This window comes from Salmo salar, chromosome ssa15, assembly GCF_905237065.1.
Source record: "Salmo salar chromosome ssa15, Ssal_v3.1, whole genome shotgun sequence".
Taxonomy (NCBI): Eukaryota; Metazoa; Chordata; class Actinopteri; order Salmoniformes; family Salmonidae; genus Salmo; species Salmo salar.
This window is the reverse complement of record NC_059456.1, coordinates 86,445,674-86,470,053: the sequence shown is the minus strand read 5'-3', so window position 1 is coordinate 86,470,053 and position 24,380 is coordinate 86,445,674. Positions and strand designations below refer to the sequence as shown.

Below are 24,380 nucleotides of genomic sequence, written 5' to 3'. Positions count from 1 at the left end.
TAAAAAGTGCTGTGTTTTCAGTAGATGTGCCACTTGGCACTGTGTTGTAGTTTTCACCCCAGTGATAGACCTTGTGCCATACAGACCACCATATGGTGGTCACCCAACCAACTCTCCATACAAATAAATGGAGCCCTTTTTTGCTTTTGTCTGTCTGTGTCTGTAGGCTCTGGCAGAGTCTACATGACACCGAAATAGACACTGAAATAAATAGACACTGAAATAAATGCCTATCTCTTTGCTTTGTCTCCATCTGTGTGTACTAGGCTCTGTCAGACTCTGTGACCCACCACAAGCGTGCAGCAGCAGATGGGGAGACCCGGGAGGAGTGCCTGCTGCAGGAGACTGCCAGCAAGGAGGCTGCCATGGCAACCAGCATGGCTGAGCTTCAGGCCGAGTTACGGCAGGCACGTATCACTCTGGGCAACGCTCACGCAGAGATCGACCGTCTGGCTGGCCTCTCCTCCCAGCTAAAGAAGGTATAAATATACGGCCTATCCATTCACTGAGATACTGAATGCTTTACACACCAATATTTTCTTGCGTATGGAAAGATAAAACTCTATTTAATGTCATTTGTTAATCTCTCCATTCAACTCAAATGTAGGTATTCCTAGTATTAGTCAAATAAGGAAATACTTTACGCCCTTAATTCCTACTAGTCTCTTTTGTGTTAATGTTTAGTAAGGAGCAATGTGCAGTGCTTCCATAACGTTAATGTGTAGTTCCACTGAGAGCGTGTTTGTGTTCACAGGAGTGTGAGTGTTGGGAGGCGGAGAAGGGCCACATGAGGAATGAGATGAAGGAGTATAAGGTGCGGGAGCTCCGGCAGCTCCAGGACAACAGTGAGCTGGAGGAGGAGAACACCTGTCTGCAGAAACAGGTGTCTGTACTCAAGGAGAACCAGGTCAGTTTCTCCCTTCTCACCTCACTGATAATCAACCATAGAAATAGAATGAATAGAAAGGGTGTCTCCATTCAAGTCAATTTCATTTTATTTCACCTTTATTTTATCAGGGAGTCACACTGAGACAAAGGTCTCTTTTTACAGATGAGCCCTGAATTACAGAAAATACACATATCAAAATATAAATACAGAATGCAATCAGAAAGATGGCATAATGGGTAATGATAGGCACTTGAGTGTACAAAACATTAGGAACACCTTCCTAATATTGAGTTGCACCCCTTTTGCCCTCAGAACAGCCTTAATTCTTTGGGGCATAGACTCTACAAGTCTACAAGGTGTCGAAAGCGTTCCACAGGGATGCTGGCCCAGGTTGACTCCAATGCTTCCCACAGTTGTCAAGTTGGCTGGATGTCCTTTGGGTGGTGGAACCTTATTGATACACGGGAAACTGTTGAGCATGAAAAACACAGCAGCGTTGCAGTTCTTGACAAACTGGTGCCCCTGGCGACAACTACCATACCCCGTTTAAAGGCCCTTAAATCTTTTGTCTTGACCATTCACACTCTGAATAGCACACATACACAATCCATGTCCCAATTGTCTCGAGGCAAAATAAATTGTTCTTTAACCTGTCTCCTCCCCTTCATCTACAGTTTTTGAAGTGGATTTTACAGGTGAGGGTTCATAGTTTTCACCTGGATTCACGTGGTCAGTCTATGTTATGGAAAGAGGTGTTCCTAATGATATGTACGCTCTGTGTATCCACCTAATTTTTAAAACTCTTTTAAAAGACTAAAGCCAAACGTGGGAACTATAGATATAATTTCCTTCGCGCTTCCGCATTATCATAATTCATATGTGCCTCACTAGAAATTCTTCCATTAGCATTTCTGTTAGCTGATACATCATGACAAAAAAATACCATATTACTGTCCTGTTAATGTGCCTGGACCTTGTAGCCTAAACTGTAGAGAAAAAAAACATAACTGGTCCAAATGGGTGCCCAATCGCAGGCAGGCAAGTTATTTCAAAATGAATATGCATTCAAAACGCCAGGCTTTTGAGAGGTTATTCAAATGACACGCTATTCACTGCAGTTGACGGCGTAGACCAGCGTTTTGTACTCACTTGAAAACAATAACATTCTTCATTACATTGTCTTGTTGTAGCCTAGGAGGATATATTTCTTGTCCCTAAAAAAACTGAAATGATAGGGTAGCTTTTCGAGCTGCGTACCCGGGAACTGTGAGGGCGTGCACTCAGCGCAGCCTCAGGAGCCCACATACTGAAGGCTACCTATGATTTTGTTATCTGAGTAACATTCACTGCGTTATTAAGCATAACATTGAGCTTATGAATTACAGTCTAATATGCATATGCTTCTACTTACGCTATAGGCTAGATCTCGAGCCTGTCTTTGTTCTGTTGCACAATTACGCACCTGGCCTCTCCGCTGCCACAACTATTCCCTTTTAATCTTGTGGAGTCCCAGGAAAAGACAGATTACAAAAGCTTGTTGGACACTTATTTCCTTTAGCCTACTAATAGTGTATTGGAGGAGAGATGCGCGCTTGCTCTTGCTTGCTAAATGTAAAATAGGCTACAGCATTAAAAGAGGAGCCCATATTTTCCTGTCTTACCGCCGTGCTACATCCTGACGAAATCGGCCTACACCATATGAGTGGCCTGCTAATGTACCTTTCTGGATCATCTGTCGAGAATAGACCCAAACTGATACAAATATGCAGTTATTTCGGTGGTTATTCAAATCAGCCTAAATCACTTCAGTTTACAATAATTGTGTATTCACTTGATAACAATAATAAATTCCTCATTGTGCTGTGTTATAGCCCAGGTATAGTAATTTCCTTGTAGAAAAATGTAGGCCAAGGCCTAAATAATAGTGGAGCTTTGTGTGCCCATGGACCGCAGCCTGGCGGAACGCACTACAGATCTGCCATTTCATAATCTGTTAACTTATTTCTTACACTTTGATATGGAAGTATTTAGCTTATATCCCTAATATTTAGCTAATGACTGGCCTAATATTTACTTTGGCTACACATCAGTAGCCTCTCTCTTCCAGCTGTTCCCATGCGCAACAGGCTGTAGGCTACGCAAGCCTCTCCGTAATAGGCCATTCCTCTTGTCATTAAATCCCAGGAAAAGCTATAGGCTACAAAAGCTCTAGGATATTTTTTTTGATACTTTTTTATGCTTGGCTTAATGGCCTATTCGGGGAAAGAAGCAGGCTTGCTCTTGCTAATTGCTTAAAAAGAAGACCTAAAGGAATTGACAACCATTGGAAAATGAATCACTTGCTAACCAGTTGAGCATCGAGGCAATGACATTTACATTTTAGTCATTTAGCAGACGCTCTTATCCAGAGCGACTTACAGTAGTGAATGCATACATTTCATACATTCCCCCCGGTACTGGTCCCCCGTGGGAATGACATGCTGTAAAAGATGCGCAGGGTAAACTGCGTTTGTTGCTGAATTGCTATGTTTAAATACGAGTTACTATATTTTTCATTAGGCCTGTATGTACAGTGCATTCGGAAAGTATTCACACCCCTTGACTTTTTCCACATTTTGTTACTTTACAGCCTTATTCTTAAATAGATTTGTTTTAAATGTATCATCAATCTACACACAATATCCCATAATGACAAAGCAAAAACACGTTTTTAGACATTTTTGCAAATGTATTAAATATAAAACTGAAATATCACATTTACATAAGTATTCAGACCCTTCACTCAGTACTTTGTTGAAGCACCTTTGGGAGCGATTACAGCCAGAGAGTCTTCTTGGGTATGTTTAAAAGCTTGGCACACCTGTATTTGGGAAGTTTCTCCCATTCTTCTCTGCAGATCCTCTCAATATCTGTTAAGTTGGATGGGGAGTGTTGCTGCACAGCTATTTTCAGGTCTCTCCAGAGATGTTAGATTGGGTTCAAGTCCGGACTCTGGCTGGGCCATTCAAGGACATTCAGAGATTTGTCCCGAAGCCACTCCTGCGTTGTCTTGACTGTGTGCTTAGGGTCATTGTCCTGTTGGAAGGTGAATCTTCGCCCCAGTCTGAGGTCCTGAGAGCTCTGGAGCAGGTTTTCATCAAGGATCTCTCTGTACTTTGCGCTGTTCATCTTTCCCTTGATCCTGACTCCCATTCCTTTTTGCTGAAAAACATCCCCACAGCATGATGCTTCCACCAGCATGCTGTGGGATGTTGCCAGGTTTCCTCCAGACGTGGCGCTTGGCATTCAGGCCGAAGAGTTCAATCTTGGTTTCATCAGACCAGAGAATCTTGTTTCTGGGGATTGGTCAGAGTCCTTTAGGTGCCTTTTTGCAAACTCCAAGTGGGCAGTCATGTGCCTTTTACTGAGGAGTGGCTTCTGTCTGGCCACTCTACCATAAAGGCCTGAGTGGTGGAGTGCTGCAGAGATGGTTGTCCTTCTGGAAGATTCTTCCATCTTCACAAAGGAACTCTGGAGCTCTGTCAAAGTGACCATTGGTTCTTGGTCACCTCCCTGACCAAGGCCCTTCTCCCCTGATTGCTCAGTTTGGCTGGGCGGCCAGCTCTAGGAAGAGTCTTGGTGGTTCCAAACTTCTTCCATTGAAGAATGATGGAGGCCACTGTGTTCTTAGGGACCTTCAATGCTGCAGAACATTTTTTGTACCCATCCCCAGACCTGTGCTTTAACAAAATCCTGTTTTGGAGCTCTACGGACAATTCCTTCGACCTCATAGCTTGGTTTTTGCTCTGACATCCACTGTCAACTGTTGGATCTTATATAGACAGGTGTGTGCCTTTCCAAATCATGTCCAGTCAATTGAATCTACCACAGGTGGACTCCAATCAAGTTGTAGAAACATCTCAAGGATGATCAATGGAAACAGGATGCACCGGAGCTCCATTTCTAGTCTTATAGCTAAGGGTCTGAAAACTTATGCAAATAAGGTATTTCTGTTTTTTTTAATACATTTTCAAAACTGTCTAAACCTGTTTTATCTTTGTCATTATGGGGCATTGTGTGTAGATTGAGGGGGAAAATGTATTTAATCATTTTTAGAGTAAGTCTGAAAACCTTCTGAATGCACTGTATGTTGAAGTGTGTGTAATATACACTACCGGTCAAAAGTTTTAGAACACCTACTCATTCAAGGCTTTTTCTTTATTTTTACTATGTTTTACATTGTAGAACAGTGAAGACATCAAAACTATTAAATAACACATGGAATCATGTAGTAACCAAAAAAGTGTTAAACAAATCAAAATGTATTTTATATTTGAGTTTCTTCAAATAGCCACCCTTTGCCTTGATGACAGCTTTGCACAAATATATAAATATTTATTTATATTTTTATATACATTTCTTTTTTTCTTGCTGCATATACATATATTTTGCATTCACATTTTACATACATTGTACTTTTATATAAAGCAGTCACATAACAATAATACATTACCAAACATAAGCTCTTTAATCCCAAGCCACACTCAACCCATGCCACCTATCACCATAGATAGATGGGTAGATAGGTTTCCCACCATCACCATTTGGAGCGGCAGCGTAGCCTAGTGGTTAGAGCGTTGGACTAGTAACCAAAAGGTTGCAAGATTGAGTCCCCGAGCTGACAAGGTACAAATCTGTCGTTAACCCACTGTTCCTAGGCCGTCATTGAAAATAATAATTTTCGTTCTTAACTGACCTGCCTAGTTAAATAAAGGTAAAATGTAAAAAAATAGACGACGCTCATTTGGTTTCCATGTGCCATATGTTTTTCTATTGCACTGTGATGTTTTACGTAATTTTTTTTAACCTTTCTAATCGTATAGTATCCACAGATTGTGAGCTAAAGATAAACATTTCCTACAAGTGTTATATTATTTATTGACTGACTATGGCTTTCCAAATCGCCCAACCATTCCTGAACCTTCGACCAGAAACAAGCTACATAGGGGTAATACCAGAATAAATGATCTATTGATTCTCTCTCTATTCGCATGCCCCATATATATTTATGTATATAGCAATAATTTTATGTAAGAATTTAAATCAAGTGATGTTTTTTTGTACCAGTTCATAAAATATCATCGAAAATATATATTTTTGCAACCTGTATGGTGCAGCTGTCAACATTTTTGTCATCAAAAGAAACTGGTATTTGAAAAAAATGTTTTTCCATAAATAATGCTTTTTTTTAATGAATCATTATATTTGAGTTTAACCATAACATTTGTTGTAATATTTTTATATTTTTTTTTCTGGAGGACAAAACTGAAATTGTAATTAAGAAAGGCCGATACTTTAACCAAAATGTCATTTTCAATTAGTTGGAAATTAGAAGTTATCTGTATTAAGGCAAAATGGCAATTTTAAAAGGATGAGCCTTTCTTAATAATCTAATGGGAACCATTTTGGGTTTAAGTATAACTTTTATATATATATATGAGTGAAGCTTTTAGTGAGAGGTTTAAAGCTTTAATATTTAATCATTTTAGCCCCCCAAACTCATATTCATTATATAAATAGGCACGTTTAATTTTGTCTGGCTTAGCATTCCAAATTAAAATAAATATTTATTGCTCATATGACTTAAATGAGTCTGGAGTAGGCAGTGCCATTTAGTAAATAAGTAAACTGATAGGACCAAAGAGTTCATCAATGTGAAATATTTACCTCTCCATGGTTGCAGAATTCTTTCTATTTTTGCTAACTTTCTATTGAAATTGATTGTGGTAAGTTAATTTATGTTTTTGAGATGAATACCAAGTATGTCTACTTCACCATCCGCCCATTTTATTGGTAAACTGCAAGGTAGTGTACACAATTTATTTTTTTACAATCCATTACGTAATATGGTTTTAGTCCAGATAGTCTAGAAAAGTGATCAAGATCTTTAATGATCTGTCGCAGTCGGCCGCGACTGGGAGGTCCATGGGGCGACGCACAATTGGTTCAGCGTCGTCCGGGTTAGGGAGGGTTTGGCCGGCAGGGATATCCTTGTCTCATTGTGCACTAGCGACTCCTGTGGCAGGCCGGGCGCAGTGCACGCTGACCAGGTCGCCAGGTGTACGGTGTTTCCTCCGCCACATTGGTGCGGCTGGCTTCCGGGTTGGATGTGGGTTGTGTCAAGAAGCAGTTGGGTTGTGTTTCGGAGGATGCATGGCTCTCGACCTTCGCCTCTCCTGAGTCCGTACGGGAGTTGCAGCGATGAGATAAGACTGTAACTACTACCAATTGGAAACCACGAAATTGGGGAGAAAAAACGGGTGTAAAAATTTTAAAAAAAAGATCTTTAATGAGACTGCAGGGATCCAGATTGCGCACTTAAGAAAAAACTTGAGTCATCGGCATACATTGACACTTTAAAAGAAAAACATTTTATCCCCTGGATTTCTAACCCCTTCATGTTCTTGTTGGATCTAATTTTAATAGCTAGCATTTCAATGGCCATAATAAGTAGATATGGAGACAATGGACATCCTTGTTTTACTGCTCTTAAAAGCTCAATACTTTCTGAGAAGTAACCATTATTTACTATTTTACTTCTGGGGTCGCTGTATTTAACTTTAACCCATTGTGTAAAAGATTCACCGAAATTAAAGTAATCCAGGCATTTATATATAAATTCTAGTCATACTTTATCAAACGCCTTTTCAAAATCTGCTATGAAGACCAGGCCTGGTATCTTTTGATATTTCATAATGTTCAATTGTTTTCAAGTAAATTATCTCCAATATATCATCCATGTATAAAACCTGTCTGATCAGGATGAACAATATCTGGTAAAACCTTTTTTATTCTGTGCGCTATGCATTTCGCCAAGATTTTCACATCACATTATTGACGTGTTAGAGGCCTTCAGTTTTTTAAATAGACTGGATCTTTATACTTACCACCTGGGTCCTGTTTTAGTAGTAATGAAATCAGACCTTGTTGAGTACCTGGAAGTCTACCATTTGTATAGGAGTAATTAAAACATGCTAATAATGGATCTTTGAGTACATCAAAAAAGGTCTGATATTTGTATACCATCAAGCCCTGTTGTTTTTCCAGACTAAGGCAATAAAATATTTTCAAAGTTCGTCTTCTGTAAGTTGGTCTTCACACAGGTCTTTCTGTAAATTTGTTCATTTTACATTTTATTATTATGAAAGAAATCCTTAGTTAACATCATTCAGTGGAAATGGAGACAAAAGAAAAAAAAAACATGCAGAAAATATTTTGCTTCCTCTTTCAAAATATAATTTGGTGACTCATGAATGACTCCATTTAACGAGTTTCTGTAAATTATTTTTGGTAGCATTTCTATGTTGAAGATTTTTTTTTTAAAGAAAGAAAAAAAAGGTTGTGCGTTTTTCACAATTTTCCGTCCAATTTCCTTTATTTTTGTCATACATTACACTTAATTGTTCTTGAATAAGTACCTCCATTTCTTTGTTTTTCCTCTAACCTATTTAGTGCCTCTAGTACAGTTTCCATTACCATCTACATGCACTGTTACTTTCTCCATTTCCTTTATTAGTCTAATCTCTTTTGACCTAAACTGATTTTGTTTAAATGAGTATTGTATTGAATGGCCTCTAAAAGTACATTTTTAAGTGTCCCATACAATAAGGGGATCTGCTGTACCTATATTGTGCAAAAAAAGTTAATTCTGAATTATTTTGTCTAAGTTGAGAACAAATTGTCATCCAATAGGCTTTGATTAAATTTCCAATATCCCCTTCCATGTGGAAATTCTGTAAGAGTTATATGGAAGCCAATTAGATGGTGTTCCGATTGCATTTGGTCTCCTATTAATACTTTTTTTGAATGTCTTTTTTTTAATTTACTTTTGACGCTAGCAAGAACGAGACTAGGAAGTAATCAAGACGGCTAGCTTGATTAAGTCTCCATGTATATCTCCCTAGGTCAGGGTTTTTCAGACTCCATATAGCCACTAGTTCTATTGTATCCATGATCTTCGTGATCTGCTTGAGGGTGATAGTTTGTAGTGTGATTTCCTTTATGATCCATTGAGGTACTTAAAACCGTATTAGTGTGGATCATCATCATTTGGCCCATATAGATTAATTAGCCAGATCTGTCAGATACATTGAAGTATTATTTGCAGTTGTCACTATGACAATGAAAACACCATGAAAGCCCTGAATGGTCTGAACCAGTATCTGTGCTTTAGACCTCATGAATGGTCTTGTTACCACAATAGGCAGATTGCTGTAGGATGCGTTGATCAGTTGATTGACTGGTGTAGGACTGTAGAATGATAAACTTTACTCTAGTGTGGATGCTCACTAACGTTTTAAAGTTATTTAGCCTGTAGTTTATTATTATAGTTATTGTTGTAGTTATTGGCTTGGTGGATGGCCCAACACAACTAACATTATCACAACAGAACTAGCCAACTACTAAGTCTAGCTAACGTTAGTGAACTTGAATGAAATAAATATAAAATTGCACTTATACACTTGTTTACTTGACTTTTATACTCTATAAATTGACTCTTTAAAATAATTTACTCTGGCAAGTTTGCCACCATCGTGCTGCAGTACGGAAGTAAAGCTGAAGTCGAATCCATCACTTCCGTTGTTTGGCTGTGCCCATAGTAACGTAAAAAAAGTAGGTGGGAATGGGATAATGATGACGTAACGGGTAGACTGGCAGCCATTTTGAGTGTACCAATGCCAGGAAGTAAAAGCAGGAAGTGTACCCTTCAATCTGTGCTGTGATTTGTTGAGTCAACTCAACTGACATTACAAAAAATACATTCCATTACATGAGTCACATCAGTTAGCATCATTTGAATGAACATTCTACTTTATTAGCATGGCAACCCAGCATCAGTTTATAGAACATTCCAAAATACCCTGGAAATGATTCCATCACAATACCAGGCAGCCATAATCACAGTCAGTATTAGATAGAACGTTGCGGCCCTGCCCGCCTGTGGGGAAAACAAACTGTGGTTACCTAGGTAATCCCATTGGCTCACAATTTTCTGGTCTGCTTGTTTTAGTCAATTTCGAAACGAAATTTAAGAAAAGTGCAACATGTCTAAAAATTACTTTTTAACATTGCTTGCTCCTGGGCATGCTCACTACTTCGAAAAACATAATATTGAAGGGCTTCCCTTATGCCCCTTTTCATGATGGTGTTAGCAGCTACGTGAGTGCTAGCGAGCTACCGACCTGAACATTGTTTGCCAAGACCAACATCACAAACAGACTATACAGCTACATGTAGTCCCTGCTCTCCCATGCCGAATTGCCTGAAGCCACAGGGCTCTTCTCGCAGGCTCCAGTTCCCTACGTGGGTTTTTTGACCTGGTTACATGTGCATGGAACAACACAGCAGCTTTTTGGCATGTTTTGTTATTTTTGTATAACCAAAAATGAACAACGAAGTTGGTTCTTTTACACTGGGGGGGTCAACGGGAAAGAATGTTTGTGGTCGAGGGGAATTCCTTATTACGTGAGTATCGACTCAGACTATTACGAGCGTACCCATGAGTTTAACAGTCACAGCTTCCAAGCCCATTCTATTTCTATGTAATCAACACTCGGGTAACACAACAGAGCCATGTTCAGTATGAAGAACATTTTTTGAAACAGGGTGGATATAGCTGAACTTGTCCAATATGATTGTAGTATTCTACTGAATGAAGTTTAACCGCAGTGTGCCCTACTGAACACAACCCTGGTCTCCCATCAACAGCCAGTTTGGGACTTGGGCCAGAATACTCCTACTCTTCCCAAAAGGGTCATGGAATGCATACCCAGATTTACTCAGAACCTTGTGTAACCGCTGAAAAATGTGCAATGTCATACCAAACAGTAGGAATGTGTTTATTTCTTAATGGACAATAGGCGGTTCCAGATCATTCTGTGGTTGGTTGGTTTCTATTGTTCCTGTCCATTTGAGTCTCCATCTTCTGCTGGGTTTAGTATCTGAGGGTGTCTGAGGATTCTTTCCCAGTGGTTCATGAATAAGGGCTAGCCTTGTCTGGTGTATGTTCTGGGTTTGGCTGACAGTACATTGACTGTGTTTTCCCCTGCCAATCTGTCTTGACACACTCATTGTTGGGGAGTCATCTCAGTTGATGCGAGACAATGGCATCGCTCCAGTGGGACTTGTCAATGAACACTCAGGAGAGATAAGATTCTCATCCTGGTCACGCGTAGGCCTACTGTAAATGTGACGTAAACTCTGCTAACTCGTTTGTCAGTTTACTCATGAGTTGGCCAAGTAGTGCAGATCAATTATTCAAAAGGTTTTAAAATATTTTACCAACTGCCAGCCATAAGTAACCGATTTTAGAACATTCCTGTCGGTGTTCTATGGTCAAGAGTAGTGATAATCTGTGCATTTTACAGTTACACATTCCTAGTCCAGTACCACCCAACATACATGACAAGATAAGATTCACTTTTATTGTCCCTTAAGGAAAATGTGTCTGGAACATTCAAAACACTACTCCCACAGTGTTAACATACTCAGGCCTACTCTCTCTGAGTCTCTGTCCTTACATGCCCCCTCTCTTGTCATCTGCAGGTGGAGTTTGAGGCAATGAAGCTGGAGCTCACCCACAAGGAGGAGCAGGACGAGGTTCTCCGGGCACAGCTGGAGGAGGCGGCGCGGCTGAGGGAGATCGCCGAGCGTCAACTGGACGAGGCCCTGGAGGCCCTGAAAGAGGAGAGGGAGCAGAAGAACAGCCTGAGGAGGGAGCTCTCGGCCCTGGCCCTCAACCCCTTTGACTCTGTGGGCAACCTGGAGCTGCACCTGGAGCAGCTGGATGACAGTGGTGACAGCGGAGGGGGCCAGAGGAGCTCTGAGGACCAGGAGCACGACCAGGACAGCGGTTACAACAATGGCCCAGGGTCTGGTTGCGCTCCTACTAATCCTAACCCTAAGGCAAACGGGCACGTCCAGCGCTTCTCCACCCCCAGGAACAGTGATGTGTTCCTGAGGCCTGCCCCTGGCCTGGTGTCTGATCTTCTCAGTGAGCTGCACCTCTCAGACAGCCAGAAGCTCAAACAGCAGCTCATGCAGGTACACAACGGGCTCATATCAACAGAGATTCCATTAAATTACTATATGCAGGCCTAGAATTTCGTGATTTTAGTGGCAGTGCCATTTGGGCTTCAAGAGGTGCCCAATCTTTCATGTGGGACGTTAAACGAGTGTCCTGACTCTTTGTGGTCACTAAAGATCCCATGGCACTTATTGTAAGATTACTGGTGTTAACCCTGGTCCCCTGGATAAATTCCCAATCTGGCCCCTTATACCATCATGGCCATCTAATTATCCCAAGCTTCCAATTGGTTCTTTCATACCTGCCTCTGCCCTGTAAATATCCCCCAGGTCGTTGCTGTAGATATGAATGTGTTCTCAGTCATCTTACCTGGTGAAATAAGGGTAAAAAAATCTTTTAGGACACAGAGGTCATCTCCTAGGGCACCAAGACCATTAACCAAAATAGCCAATTACATTTATTTGAAAACGGACAAACACTAGCTATTCTGTTAAGAAAAAAATATTGTACGTGTATGTTAATGTACATAAATAATTAGCGTATGTGTAGGTGAATGTCAATGTGTATTGGCTACAGCCTGTCCAGAGCGATGCTGTGTGTGTATATATATATATATATATATATTATTTATTATTTATTATTTATTTAAAGTCGGAAGTTTACATGTGGACAGTTTTTCTAACATCTTCAATTTGCACCTAGGGTTTTCAATACGAGGGATGTTTGCAGTTCTGTCCCGTTTTCTGTCTTCACTTGTAGCCTGCTTCGGAGCTGTGATGCCTGTGAGAAGGACCCGATCACGTTACGGGCATTGGCTAATAAGAATGTAGATATTTTAGAGAGCCTTGTGAGTGAGAGGTGCTTCGGCGCACGATGATTGGCAGCCGGGAGAAGGGAATTATAAAGATTATGTTCAGCCATACATTCTGTATGTAATGTATACTAATTCACTTCAAGGAATCAACTGTTTACATTTTCTTTCCGTGAGGAATTGTTTAAATGCAACCACATTGAAACAGACACAGCCTGTAGACCACGTGTCAATGCCTAGACTTAGCTCTGCTCTAATTATGCTACTTGTCTTTTGGGCTTGTACTTTCTATGAGATTATGAGGGTTTCAGGCAGGTTAGCTTTGCATGACTGAGAGGCAGGCCTGCTATGTTTGCTGTTTCCGGCTATAGACCACATCCTGCTACAAATAGAATTGGATCACTCAATGAGTCTCTCTCGTGACTACTGACAGTAAAGGTTCAAATGGCTCAACAAAAACCGTATTGCACATTAAATTGGCACTTTCCTACACATTCCTATAGCTCTGCTCAGTCTTTCCTACACATTCCTATAGCTCTGCTCAGTCTTTGCTACACATTCCTATAGCTCTGCTCAGTCTTTCCTACACATTCCTATAGCTCTGCTCGGAACTCTTGTTGCCGTTGGTCTGCTATTTCCATTATGTAAATAAATGCCGTGCTTGACTTGTACTGAAATAGGTGCTTGCATTCATTTTGAGTGCCGGTATTGTTTATTTTATGCACAATGCATTTGAGCTAATATTCTGTAAGAGGTGCAGGGACTCGAGCACTAGAAAATGTGAGGTGCCGGTACGTTCCAGTGAGTTCCTGCTCAAGTCCAGCACTGTGTAAATGTATAATGCACTTAGCTGGGGGTTGGTATTGCTGTTGCTCAACACAGGCCCAGCAGGTGTTATAAGAGTACTTGAGTGGGTTGAGCCAGTGCTGCTCCACTACATGAATAATAAATACAGTTAGATGAAAAGGCACTCCAGGGTGAAATGTATGTTAACCATCTGAGAGAACATCTCCTCTTGTCTCAGTGAGAAGAAATATCAACCTGCTGAAATATATAACTGACATCACTTGTCTAGTGCTGAATGTGTTGTTCAGTGCAGTCGCCTGAATTCTTGGTTCAGTAAATCATCTGTCAGGAAACTCAATTAAAAATGCCATGTTTTGCTTTTACTATACATTTAGCAATCTATGAAGCAAATACCTGTTTTAAGCAATGGTTTTGGAACAAAGTGGCACTTTTAAATAGCTGGAAAATATGTAATTCCTTCTGTTATACACTACCAATCTAATGTTTTAGAACACCTACTCATTCAAGGTTTTTCTTTATTTTTACTGTTTTCTACATTGTAGAATAGTAGTGAAGACATCAAAACTATGAAATAACATTTGGAAGGAATCATGTCGTAACCAAAAAAGTGTTAAACAAATCAAAATATATTTTATATTTTTGATTCTTCAAATAGTCACACTTTGCCTTGACAGCTTTGCACACTCTTGGCATTCTCTCAACCAGCTTCATGAGGTAGTCACCTGGAATGCATTTCAATAAACAGGTGTGCATTCTTAAGTTAATTTGTGGAATTTCTTTCCTTGGTGTTTGAGCCAATCAGTTGTGTTGTGACAAGGTGGTAGGGGTGGTATACAGAAGATAGCCCTATTTGTTAAAAGACGAAGTCCATATTATGTCAAGAACAGCTCAAATACGCAAAGAGATACGACAGTCCATCATTACTTTAAGACATGAAGGTCAGTCAATCTGGAAAATTTCAAGAACTTTGAAAGTTTCTTCAAATGCAGTCACAAAAACCATCAAGTGCTATGATGAAACTGGCTCTCATGAGGACCCAAACTTACCTCTGCAGCAGAGGATAAGTTTATTAGAGTTACCAGCCTCAGAAATTGCAGCCCAAATAAATGCTTCACAGAGTTCAAGTAAGAGACACATCAGCTGTTCAGAGGAGACCATGTGGATCAGTCCTTCATGGTGGAATTGCTGCAAAGAAACCACTTCTAACGGACACCAATAATAAGTAGAGACTTGCTTGGGCCAAGAAACATGAGCAATGGACATTAGACCGGTGGAAATTTGTCCTTTGGTCGGAGTCCAAATTGGACATTTTTGGTTCCAACCCCCTTGTCTTTGTGAAACGCGGTGTGGGTGAACGGGTGATCTCTGCATGTGTATTTCCCACCGTAAAGCATGGAGGAGATGATGTGGGGGTGCTTTGCTGGTGACAGTCTGATATATTTAGAATTCAAGGCACACTTAACCAGCATGGCTACCACAGCAGTCTGCAGCCTTCCCAACTGGTTTGGGCTTAGTAGGACTATACTTTGTTTTTCAACAGGACAATGCCCCAACACACCTCCAGGCTGTGTAAGGGCTATTTTACCAAGAAGGAGAGTGATGGAGTGCTGCATTAGATGACCTGGCCTCCGCAATCCCCCGACCTCAACCAATTTGAGATGGTTTGGGATGAGTCTCTCATCCAGCCAACAAGTGCTCAGCATATGTGGGAACTCCTTCAAGACTGTTGGAAAAGCATTCCAGGTGAAGCTGGTTGAGAGAATGCCAAGAATATGCAAAGCTGTCATCAAGGCAAAGGGTGGCTATTTAAAGAATATCAAATATATTTTGATTTGTTGAACACTTTTTTTTGCTTACTACATGATTCCATATGTTATTTAATAGTTTTGATGTTTTCACTATTATTATACAATGTAGAAAATAGGAAGAAAAAAAAAACCTTGAATGAGTAGGTGTTCTAAAGGTTTTGATCGGTAGTGTATATTTAGCAGTATGAAGCCAAATAAAAATTAAGAAATGGTTTTCAGTCCTTTTTTCTGTTCCTCTGTGTCTCTTTCTCTAGGCTGAGAGGGATAAGACTGGTCTGGCCAACACTGTCCAGGACCTCCAGAGGCAGTTGGAGCTGTCCCAGCAGGCCTTTAGTGAGCAGGAGGACAAGGTGGGCTCCCTGACCCAGCAGCTGGAGGCCGTGCAGCTGCAGAAACACATCCTGCCCCAGGGAAAGGCAGCAGGCGACCGGGGGGACGGCAGCAGCAGGACCCTGGAGAACGGTGCGGATGACTACGACTATGAGCTGGACGTAAAGAGCACGGAGGTGCTGGAGGCCCGGATGAAGGCGGCCGGCGAGGAGCTGCTGAAACTGCGTGAGGAGCTGTCCCAGGCAGGGAAACGTTACTCGGCCCTGGAGCAGCGCTGCCGGCAGGAGAAGGAGCGGTGGAGGGGAGAGGCCCATGAGCTGGCTGAGAAGATCCGCCAGTGCATCAAGTCCAGCCGGCAGGACCAGGAGCGCATCAGCGAGCTGGAGAAGGAGATTGGAGCGACGAGGAAAGTGGCTACTGATTCTGAGGGTCATCTCAGCGTGGCACAGGAGGAGCTGCTGGCCTTCTCTGAGGAGTTGGCCAACCTCTACCACCACATCTGTGTGTGCAACAACCTCACGCCCAAACGCGTCACCCTGGACTACTATCGCGACGGGGCCAGGGGCCAGTCAGGAGGGAGTGGAGGGAGGTCCAACCACCTGCACCCCCATCACGGACGTAACAAGCGCCGCTCCAACGAGTTGTTTGCGAAAGCAGTGCACGGAGGGGATGGAGACAGTAGGCCTGGTACTCCCCAGGACTCCCGTGACAACTCCCCCTCGACACGCTGCTCCTCCCCTGCCCCAGTCTGCCCTGGCTCCCCCACGCTGGACTTCAGGGACCCCTCCAACGTACGTAACCTGGTGGCTGTCATCCGCTGCCAAATCAAACACCTCCAGGTACGAGTGCCACCGCCATATTGTCTTCCACTAAACATACATATTTAATGGTGGGTTCATTAATTAAAACCTCTATGGGATCGGTGTTCCTCCCCCCGCGGGACTGTTGATCTAACGTAGGCTAATGTGATTAGCATGAGGTTGTAAGTAACAAAAAACAACTTCCCAGTACATAGACATATCTGATATGGGCAGAAAGCTTAAATTCTTGTTAATCTAACTGCACTGTCCAATTTACAGTAGCTATTACAGTAAAAGAATACCATGCTATTTTTTGAGGAGAGTGTACAGTTATGAACTTCTGAACTTGAATGTATTAATAAACACACGTTTTTTTATTTTTCTTTGTTATATTTTACCAGATCTAATGTGTTAGTCTTCTACATTCATTTCACATTTCCACAAAGTGTTTCCTTTCAAATGGTATCAAGGATTTGCATATCCTTGCTTCAGGTTCTGAGTTACAGGCAGTTAGATTTGGGTATGTAATTTTAGGTGAAAATTGGAAAAAAAAAAGGGTTGGATCCTGAAGAGGTTGTCATAGTATGCCGTGCTGAATTCTGGTCCCATGGTACAGAATGCATTATTTGGCTTCTTTCAGAAAGCTGTTAAGCACAATGTCTGATGCTTGGTATTATTTGGGAAGTAGATATCTGGGAACTGTAGTGTACTAGACTACTAATACTACGTATGAGAGATATTTTGGATAATCTTTACATTGCTTTAGTTCGGTTGAAAGACCTATTCAGACACCGGTGTTTCCTGAGTGGTCCATCATGTCAGTGAAACTGAAAGTATGCTGAATAACATCACTAGGGCAATAAGCACTCGTCATGCCTGTTTCCCTCAGGTGGCGGTGGACCTTTGTCGCCACCGTGGCACGCTGCCCTATTCGGGAGGGATCAGCTGTGGAGGGGAGCTGGAAAGTGAGGCCCTCATGGAGGAGGTGCTGAAGCTCAAGTCTCTCCTCAGCACCAAGAGAGAACAGATCGCCACTCTCAGGACTGTCCTCAAAGCCAACAAACAGGTAACACACAACAACAAACAAGGTCATGCAATGGACACGTCAAGTTGAACACGCGCACACACACACACACACACACACACACACACACACACACACACACACACACACACACACTCACACAACCATCAGACTCAGATGGGTCACGTACTGTGTAACAAGATGTGCAGACGTCACTATCATAATTGCTCTTACCAAATGGGCATCAATCAGGTGTAGTTCTATTTTTGTCTTGAAAATAAGTTGAATCTATTTTTCCATTGAGGGTCTGGGGCTGACTGACTCTCAGCCTGACGTGTCCATGACCTGTAATCCTCAGACCAAAGTCACTTGATAATGTCCTGACTCGATAACAACTGAACATTCAATCAGACTTTTCCTCTGGTCTTTCTCTCTATTTTTTGGATCCTGTTCTGTTTTCTTGGCTTGTCAATTAAGCCTTGGGTATCTGACCCATAGCAACACCAGTAAGGTCTGTCTTCTGACTGCTACAACCATCAGTCTGCCTGAAGGGGATGTTCCTTGTTCAATTGTCTCATCTTTTTTTGTGATCTATATATATTTTTCAATGAAAAACAAATGATATTCCCTAAAAATAGGGGGGAAGGGGTAGGTGAGACATGATTGGACGGTCTGAGTGTAGACTGAGTCAGAGATGGAGTATGATGACGTCTTCCCCAGAGATCTTCCAGTACACTGCTCCTTCCTCCCCCTCTACTCTGTACGCCTCCAGCCCTGGCTGACCTTCTTCTGTCAACCCCTTCACGGTCTCTCTCTCTCCTCTCCTCTTTCTCGCTCTGTCTCACACACACACACAAACTCTAAGGCTAATCTCTGCTCGATTAGGCGAGCCTCTCTGTCACGGGTTAGCCTCTGAATTCAGATGTCTGGCTCTCTTCTATTCCACTGCCACAAAGATTGACAGAACTATGATATTTTAATAAATTACTATCATAAAACGTGTGGTTAACCTTTGTTCCCTTCTCGCACAGTTATGTAAATATGGCCTTTATTTACATTTTAGTCATTTACCAGACACTCCTGAGCGATTTACAGTAAACAGGGCATACGCTTTCACTTTAGAATTAAGATATTTGCCAGTTAATTGTTGGTAATTTGCTTAGACAGGGTCGATGCTGTATTTCTTGTTTCTATTTAAATAAAGGGTTGATATTTTCATTGCTAAAAATGTTTTTTTTTTTACATTGCACTACCAGATGAGAGGTCAACTTTGCCGTCTGTTATGTACTTAATGTATTTTCCCCAGCTGTAACAATGAATACTAATGTTTCTATTCCAGACAGCAGAGTTGGCTCTGAGCAACCTGAAGACCAAGTACGAGACAGAGAAGAGCATGGTGTCTGAGACCATGGTGAAGCTGAGGAACGAGCTTAAGGCCCTGAAGGAGGACGCTGCCACCTTCTCCTCACTGAGGGTGATGTTCGCCAGCCGGTACAGTCATTTATATACTGTCCTTTTCATATTCCCAATCACCAAGAATAGCAGCAATCTAGAGGCCTGAATTGGAGGAGTACAGTAACCTCTATTTGTTTGACAATTTAAAACCAGAAATCAGCATCACAAGTGGATAAACTGTATTTCAAGTCTCTGAGGAAAACAAACACAAAAAGGATTTCAGTTGTGTGCGTCAATTGGTGATGTGCTGCAATCAAAAATATACATATTTCATGATGTCCAAATTCCTGTGTTAGGCCTACTCTGAGATTAGCGTTCCAGGCCTATTTTCTACCCGGCTACACATCCACAGACTAGCCTCCCTCTGCTGCTGTGAACAGATCTACACCTAGCAGTGGACAGTAGACACTCCAGTGGAACTAATTGTTCTCCATCTTTAAGCAGCTAATCGTCATGTTTGTGCTCCTGTGGCTCATGTTTAGATGAGACAGTCAGACATTCCATGACATGGTAGACTAGAGCTTGGATGCGACCCAAATGGAACCCGTTCCCTAAATAGTGCTCTACTTTTGAGCAGAGCCCTAGGGACCCTGGTCAAAAATAGTGCATTAAATAGGGAAGTGTGCTATTTGGGACGCATGCTAGAGCTACCGTCACTACAGTGTCATCTAATCAGATTACCCCCCTGCAGTCCGCCACAATCCCTCTCACGTGCAGGTTAGCACTCACGTGCTACTGCTCTGTTTGGAGCCTCAGCCTGGACCGACCTGTCCGTCGGGTCAGGGAGACTCTCCACGCAACGGCCCCTTCTCCCCCTCTACCCCACCTCCAACAGTCTCTGTAGGGATAGCTGCTAGCAACCAAGAATGGACTGAGACAGAGTTAACCTATGCAGAGCCTGCCTCACGTGTGATACTCTGTTTGTTGGCAGGCAGATGTTTTTCAGTGTTGGCATGTGTGTCCTAAACTAGTGTGTGGCGGGACAAAGGCATTTGTTATTTGTGATAGTGTCTGTTGTCGTTGCTTGCACAGTTCTGTACGGTATTGAATACTGTAGCTACTGTTACTGTAGTGATTCCATATGTGGATGTGTTATTTTTAATGTATCTGTGTGTTAGTTTTAGAGGGATGTTAATTTAGCGATTGTTCAGTACTCCAAGCTCAGAAGGGCTTTCAAGGAAAGGAGTGTTTTCTCTGAATATGCTTTTTTTCCTGGAAAGACATTAAGCTCTGTCTCTTCACTAGGCATTAAATGAGCTGCCATTTGGTTAAGCCTGGTGTATGACAGGCCCTCTAATGCAGGGTGCGGCAGAAGCCTACAGTCTGCTGCTACGGCCAGAGGCCCTGACTGAAATTTGATTTGGGTAATGTTTTGTAATGGTGCCATCATGTGGTAATATAGAGTGCCTCACACTCAGAAACTCAAACTATTATTCAACAAATTCAGAAATTAAATGCTTTCTTTGTATATTCTTGGGTTTCTCTCTTCTCTTGGGTTTGACCCATGGGATCTTTACTGTCTGTCTTCTCTTATAAATGGCTGTGTCATCTTCCTCTGTGTGTTTGTCATAGCTGTTGATGATGAGCAGTACATTATTCAGATCATGTTTTCTATGTGTGTACAGTTTGTAACTTTTATCTGTCTAACATGTCTACTAAATGTGTGTGATTGTGTTGCTCTAACATGCATGTGTCTCCAGGTGTGACCAGTATGTCACCCAGCTGGATGAGATGCAGAGGCAGCTAGCAGCGGCTGAGGATGAGAAGAAGACCCTGAACTCCCTGCTCCGCATGGCCATCCAGCAGAAGCTGGCCCTGACCCAGCGCCTGGAGGACCTGGAGGCCCCTCTGTCCCCCCACGGCCTCGGCAACAGCCCTCGCCGCGCAAGGGCCAAGGAGCTGGGCACCAAAACGGGCCGGAGCCCCCGGCGCAACAGCCCCGTACGGAGCAGGAACAGCCCCCGCTCCAGCCCAGTCCTCACCAACAGTGTGTCCAGCACCGCCAGCCACCACTTCCGAGCCCTTACCCGCAGCCTCCACACCAGCCCTGTAAGAACCCGGTCTTCCTCCACCACTACCTCCTTCCATCCTGACCCTCTTCCTCCTATACATACCCCTTCCTCCTCTACCCGTACCACTCCCCGACCACGCAGAGCAGCCAAGCTCCCCAGGGATGCCACGTTCATTAGAAGTCGTAGTGTCACTGATGTGTTCCAAGCAGGGCTGCGTCTTTGGGAGGAACAGGATGACGCCCAGTCTGACTCCTGTATAGGATCTTCCAGCTCCCTGGATAGCGCAGTCTTTGGGAGGGCTCTTGTAAGGGGTGCCAGATGGGCTTCAGGCCCTAATCATGAAGACACCTTTTTCACCAATCGCACTTTGTGCTCCTCGTCCTCTCCCTCCAGAGTAAAGTCTTCCTATTCCAGATCGATAGAGAATCTGGCCTCTTCCAGGTCTCTCTTTATCCCTTCTGTCAACATATTAGACCCACAGGGCACTGTTAAGCCAGTGTTGAAGCCAACCTTGGAGGTTTCTGTTCATAGAAAACAACAAAACGTTGTTTACAAATCAAGTTCTTCAGAGGTGGTGTCCACAAGATCTTCCAATTCTTCTCCAACCCCAAGGTGCCTTACAGCAACTCCCCTCTCTCTCCCAAGTCAGTCCAGTAGGACCAGACGGGCCCCAGGCTCAGAATCACAGAGTCGTTTGAGTAGGCCTAGTTATAGGGTCACCAGTGATCCTCCTCACCCACAACCAGCCAGGGCTTGTAGTTCACAGCCCAGAGGATCACGCTCACACAACCAATGACACTTTGGAGTTTTATCAGCATAAGTGCTCAAGAATGTTTCCCAAGTTAGAGAAAGTAGACAAGCAAAATACATCGATTGTCTACTGATGGCACCACATAGTCCCATAACCTCTTGTTAATACTTACTCTCTTTTTTTTACCTGTTGTCTTAACCAATTGTTGTGCTGTGTGGATCAGTGACAGTATCCTTTTTCAGTTTGTTTTGGTCCTTCGGTTTATTACTAAATTTCCTTTTTATGTCTCTGTCTCCCCTTGTGTCTGCAGCGGTAAAACCAGTCAGTCGTCACGATCACCCCAACCCCCCAGTCCTCCATAAGAACCGTGTTCTCCATGTCCACCTCCTGAAAGAAACGCCTTCCCTTCCTCCTGAAGTCGTCATTCCTCCAAACACATCCTCTTTATCCCAGACCTCCTGAGTCAACTCCGACCTTTCTACTCTACTCATCAGACCCAGTGGACTGGCTGCCCTTTCCGTTTCTCCTTTCCATCTTCCTACCCTCTGTATGGACCCAAGATGCCTACCTGCATGCAACCAGGAAAGGAGAGTTAAAGAAGAAAACACACTCTGATTTTATTTATAATGTTATGAAGTAAAGGACTGTTTTTCTGACCTTCACAGTATTATTTACCCTTTCTTTCGAACTGAAAACCCTGTCCTGCTGTGTTCTCCTGCTGTTGATGTATATTTATGCAAATATTTTCCATTTTGATGCTGCTGCAAGTTTTTTGACACTAGTGAAGACGTTTAGCCTGGCAACATGCCGTAGTCTGTCTGGCAACGTGCAACGTTCTTCTAGTGTCAGACAGCATCCCCCCCTGGACAACTGCTGCATAGCCTGACCACCATGGCTGCATCTGAAATTTCACCCTATTCCCTACTGTATATTGTGCACTACTTTTGACCTGGGCTAATGGCGATTTGGTTGAAACTAGTGCAATAGGTTGGGAATAGGTGTGCCATTTTGGTTTCATGGGCATTTTAAAACACAGCAGCCTTACTAACCATAATTGAAATACTAAATGCACACTGAAGAGTCCTGTCCCTCGTGTTTTGAGGTTGATTTATTTCTATAGCTCTGCATCTTCTACCGGCGGTAACTGTTAAATCCTTCTCTTTGTCCTGTGTCGTACCTGACTGTTTGGCTTCGGCCTACCAACCATGCCCTTCAGTCAGGAGATCAATATCACTGATGGAAATGATTCATCTGTAGCCTCAGCACCTCAGGTTTATATCACAGTTGAATGAACTAGCTAACAAAAAGATGGGAGATATTTGACGGGCATGCTTCTTTTCAAACTATGCAGATAGCTCTGAGACTGAAGGCCCTGCAGACTGCTGTTTTCCAGGACCTGGGTAAGGACGGTCCCATAGAAATAAAATTACGAGAACAGACCTCTGTTTTAATTATATTTCTATGGATTCTAACTATTTAATTTCCCTCTCGTCTCCTGGCAGCAGGGTTGTAGTGGTCGTGGGTCTTCTAATACAGTGTCCCTACTGGACCACACTGCCAGCCTCCTACAGTGTAGGGTCCACCGTGGGGCACATCCACCTTTATATCTAGTAGCCTTAGTGATTTGACAGTTTGTTTTAGAATTAAAAAATAAATATAAGAAAAAAAACAGGCTCAAATGAACTTGGTCCAGGTGGGTTTCCGTGCTGTGTTTAGTGAAGGTCAGTACATCATGCTAATTGGGGGTTCCAATGTTGGAAACAGTGCCTTGGTTTTCCTCTTGCTCCAGTCATTTAATGTTTAGACTAAATCACCTTTTTAAATATGTTGAACACTGTTGTAGTGATGAGATGTGTAGTTAATTTTCTATATGATTATGGACCTTTGTTTAGCTTTTCGGGAAACTAATAATAGGCTCTTTGGTACTTGTTGTAGTTTGTACATTTTCTTTGTCCTTAAACCTCCCCACCCCCCTCCCCTGTTCTCACTCTTTCACAAATGTGTTTGTACAGGTAGGTGTTTTGGAAATGTAACTGATCATCATATGTCTGTGTGTGGACAAAATGAATTAGTGCATTCATTTTATTTGTCGATAGAACCTAAGATGCCCACATGGTCCTCATCAATTTCTGTGTATGTAAAGTAAGTTAATTTTGTTGACCTGTGAACTTATTGTGTGATGGAGAATAAAGCAACACCACTGTCAGTGTAAGTCATTTTTGGGCTGATGGCATATTAATCAAACTGTAGGATGTTTTCTTTGCCTTTAGGATTAATACTTCAAGATCCTACCCCTAATATGGCAAGTCAAACGTTGAGGCATCTTTTGCATCTTTTGAAGCAAGTTGTCCAATTTATTTGATGTTTCATTTGTTACATTGTATCTACTCCGTTGGATTTGCCCAGCTTATTGTGATTGGTTCAATTATCTCCAGGCCCTTACCCCTATACTGGGGGCGTAGAGTGAAGTTAAACCTGTTATATCGGCACATTTATTTATTATTTTTAACCAGCCGGCAAATTCATTGAAGTTCCTTTTTATAGTAATTGTAAACAATACCGGTATATTTATATGCATTGGTTCTGACATTTTTTCTTAGAATAACCTGAAAAAAAGTGGATACCACA

The 24,380-nt window shown here is 42.4% G+C and overlaps 1 protein-coding gene across 3 annotated transcripts in view; it reads left to right on the top strand.

Moving 5' to 3' along the window:
* Positions 1 to 23,958, top strand: part of LOC106572386 (protein bicaudal D homolog 2) — a 36,302-nt gene extending 12,344 nt beyond the window's left edge. For 2 of the 3 annotated variants that reach the window (XM_014146474.2, XM_014146475.2), the window contains 8 exons: positions 267 to 479; positions 755 to 907; positions 11,474 to 11,971; positions 15,635 to 16,549; positions 17,400 to 17,576; positions 18,874 to 19,025; positions 20,690 to 21,038; positions 22,063 to 23,958. In XM_014146474.2, the coding sequence (XP_014001949.1) occupies positions 267 to 479; positions 755 to 907; positions 11,474 to 11,971; positions 15,635 to 16,549; positions 17,400 to 17,576; positions 18,874 to 19,025; positions 20,690 to 21,038; positions 22,063 to 22,068 (2,463 nt within the window). In that variant the 3' untranslated portion in view covers positions 22,069 to 23,958. The remainder of the gene's footprint in view (positions 1 to 266; positions 480 to 754; positions 908 to 11,473; positions 11,972 to 15,634; positions 16,550 to 17,399; positions 17,577 to 18,873; positions 19,026 to 20,689; positions 21,039 to 22,062) is intronic. The other variant, XM_014146478.2, reaches the window with a different exon arrangement.
* Positions 23,959 to 24,380: the final 422 nt, after the last annotated feature.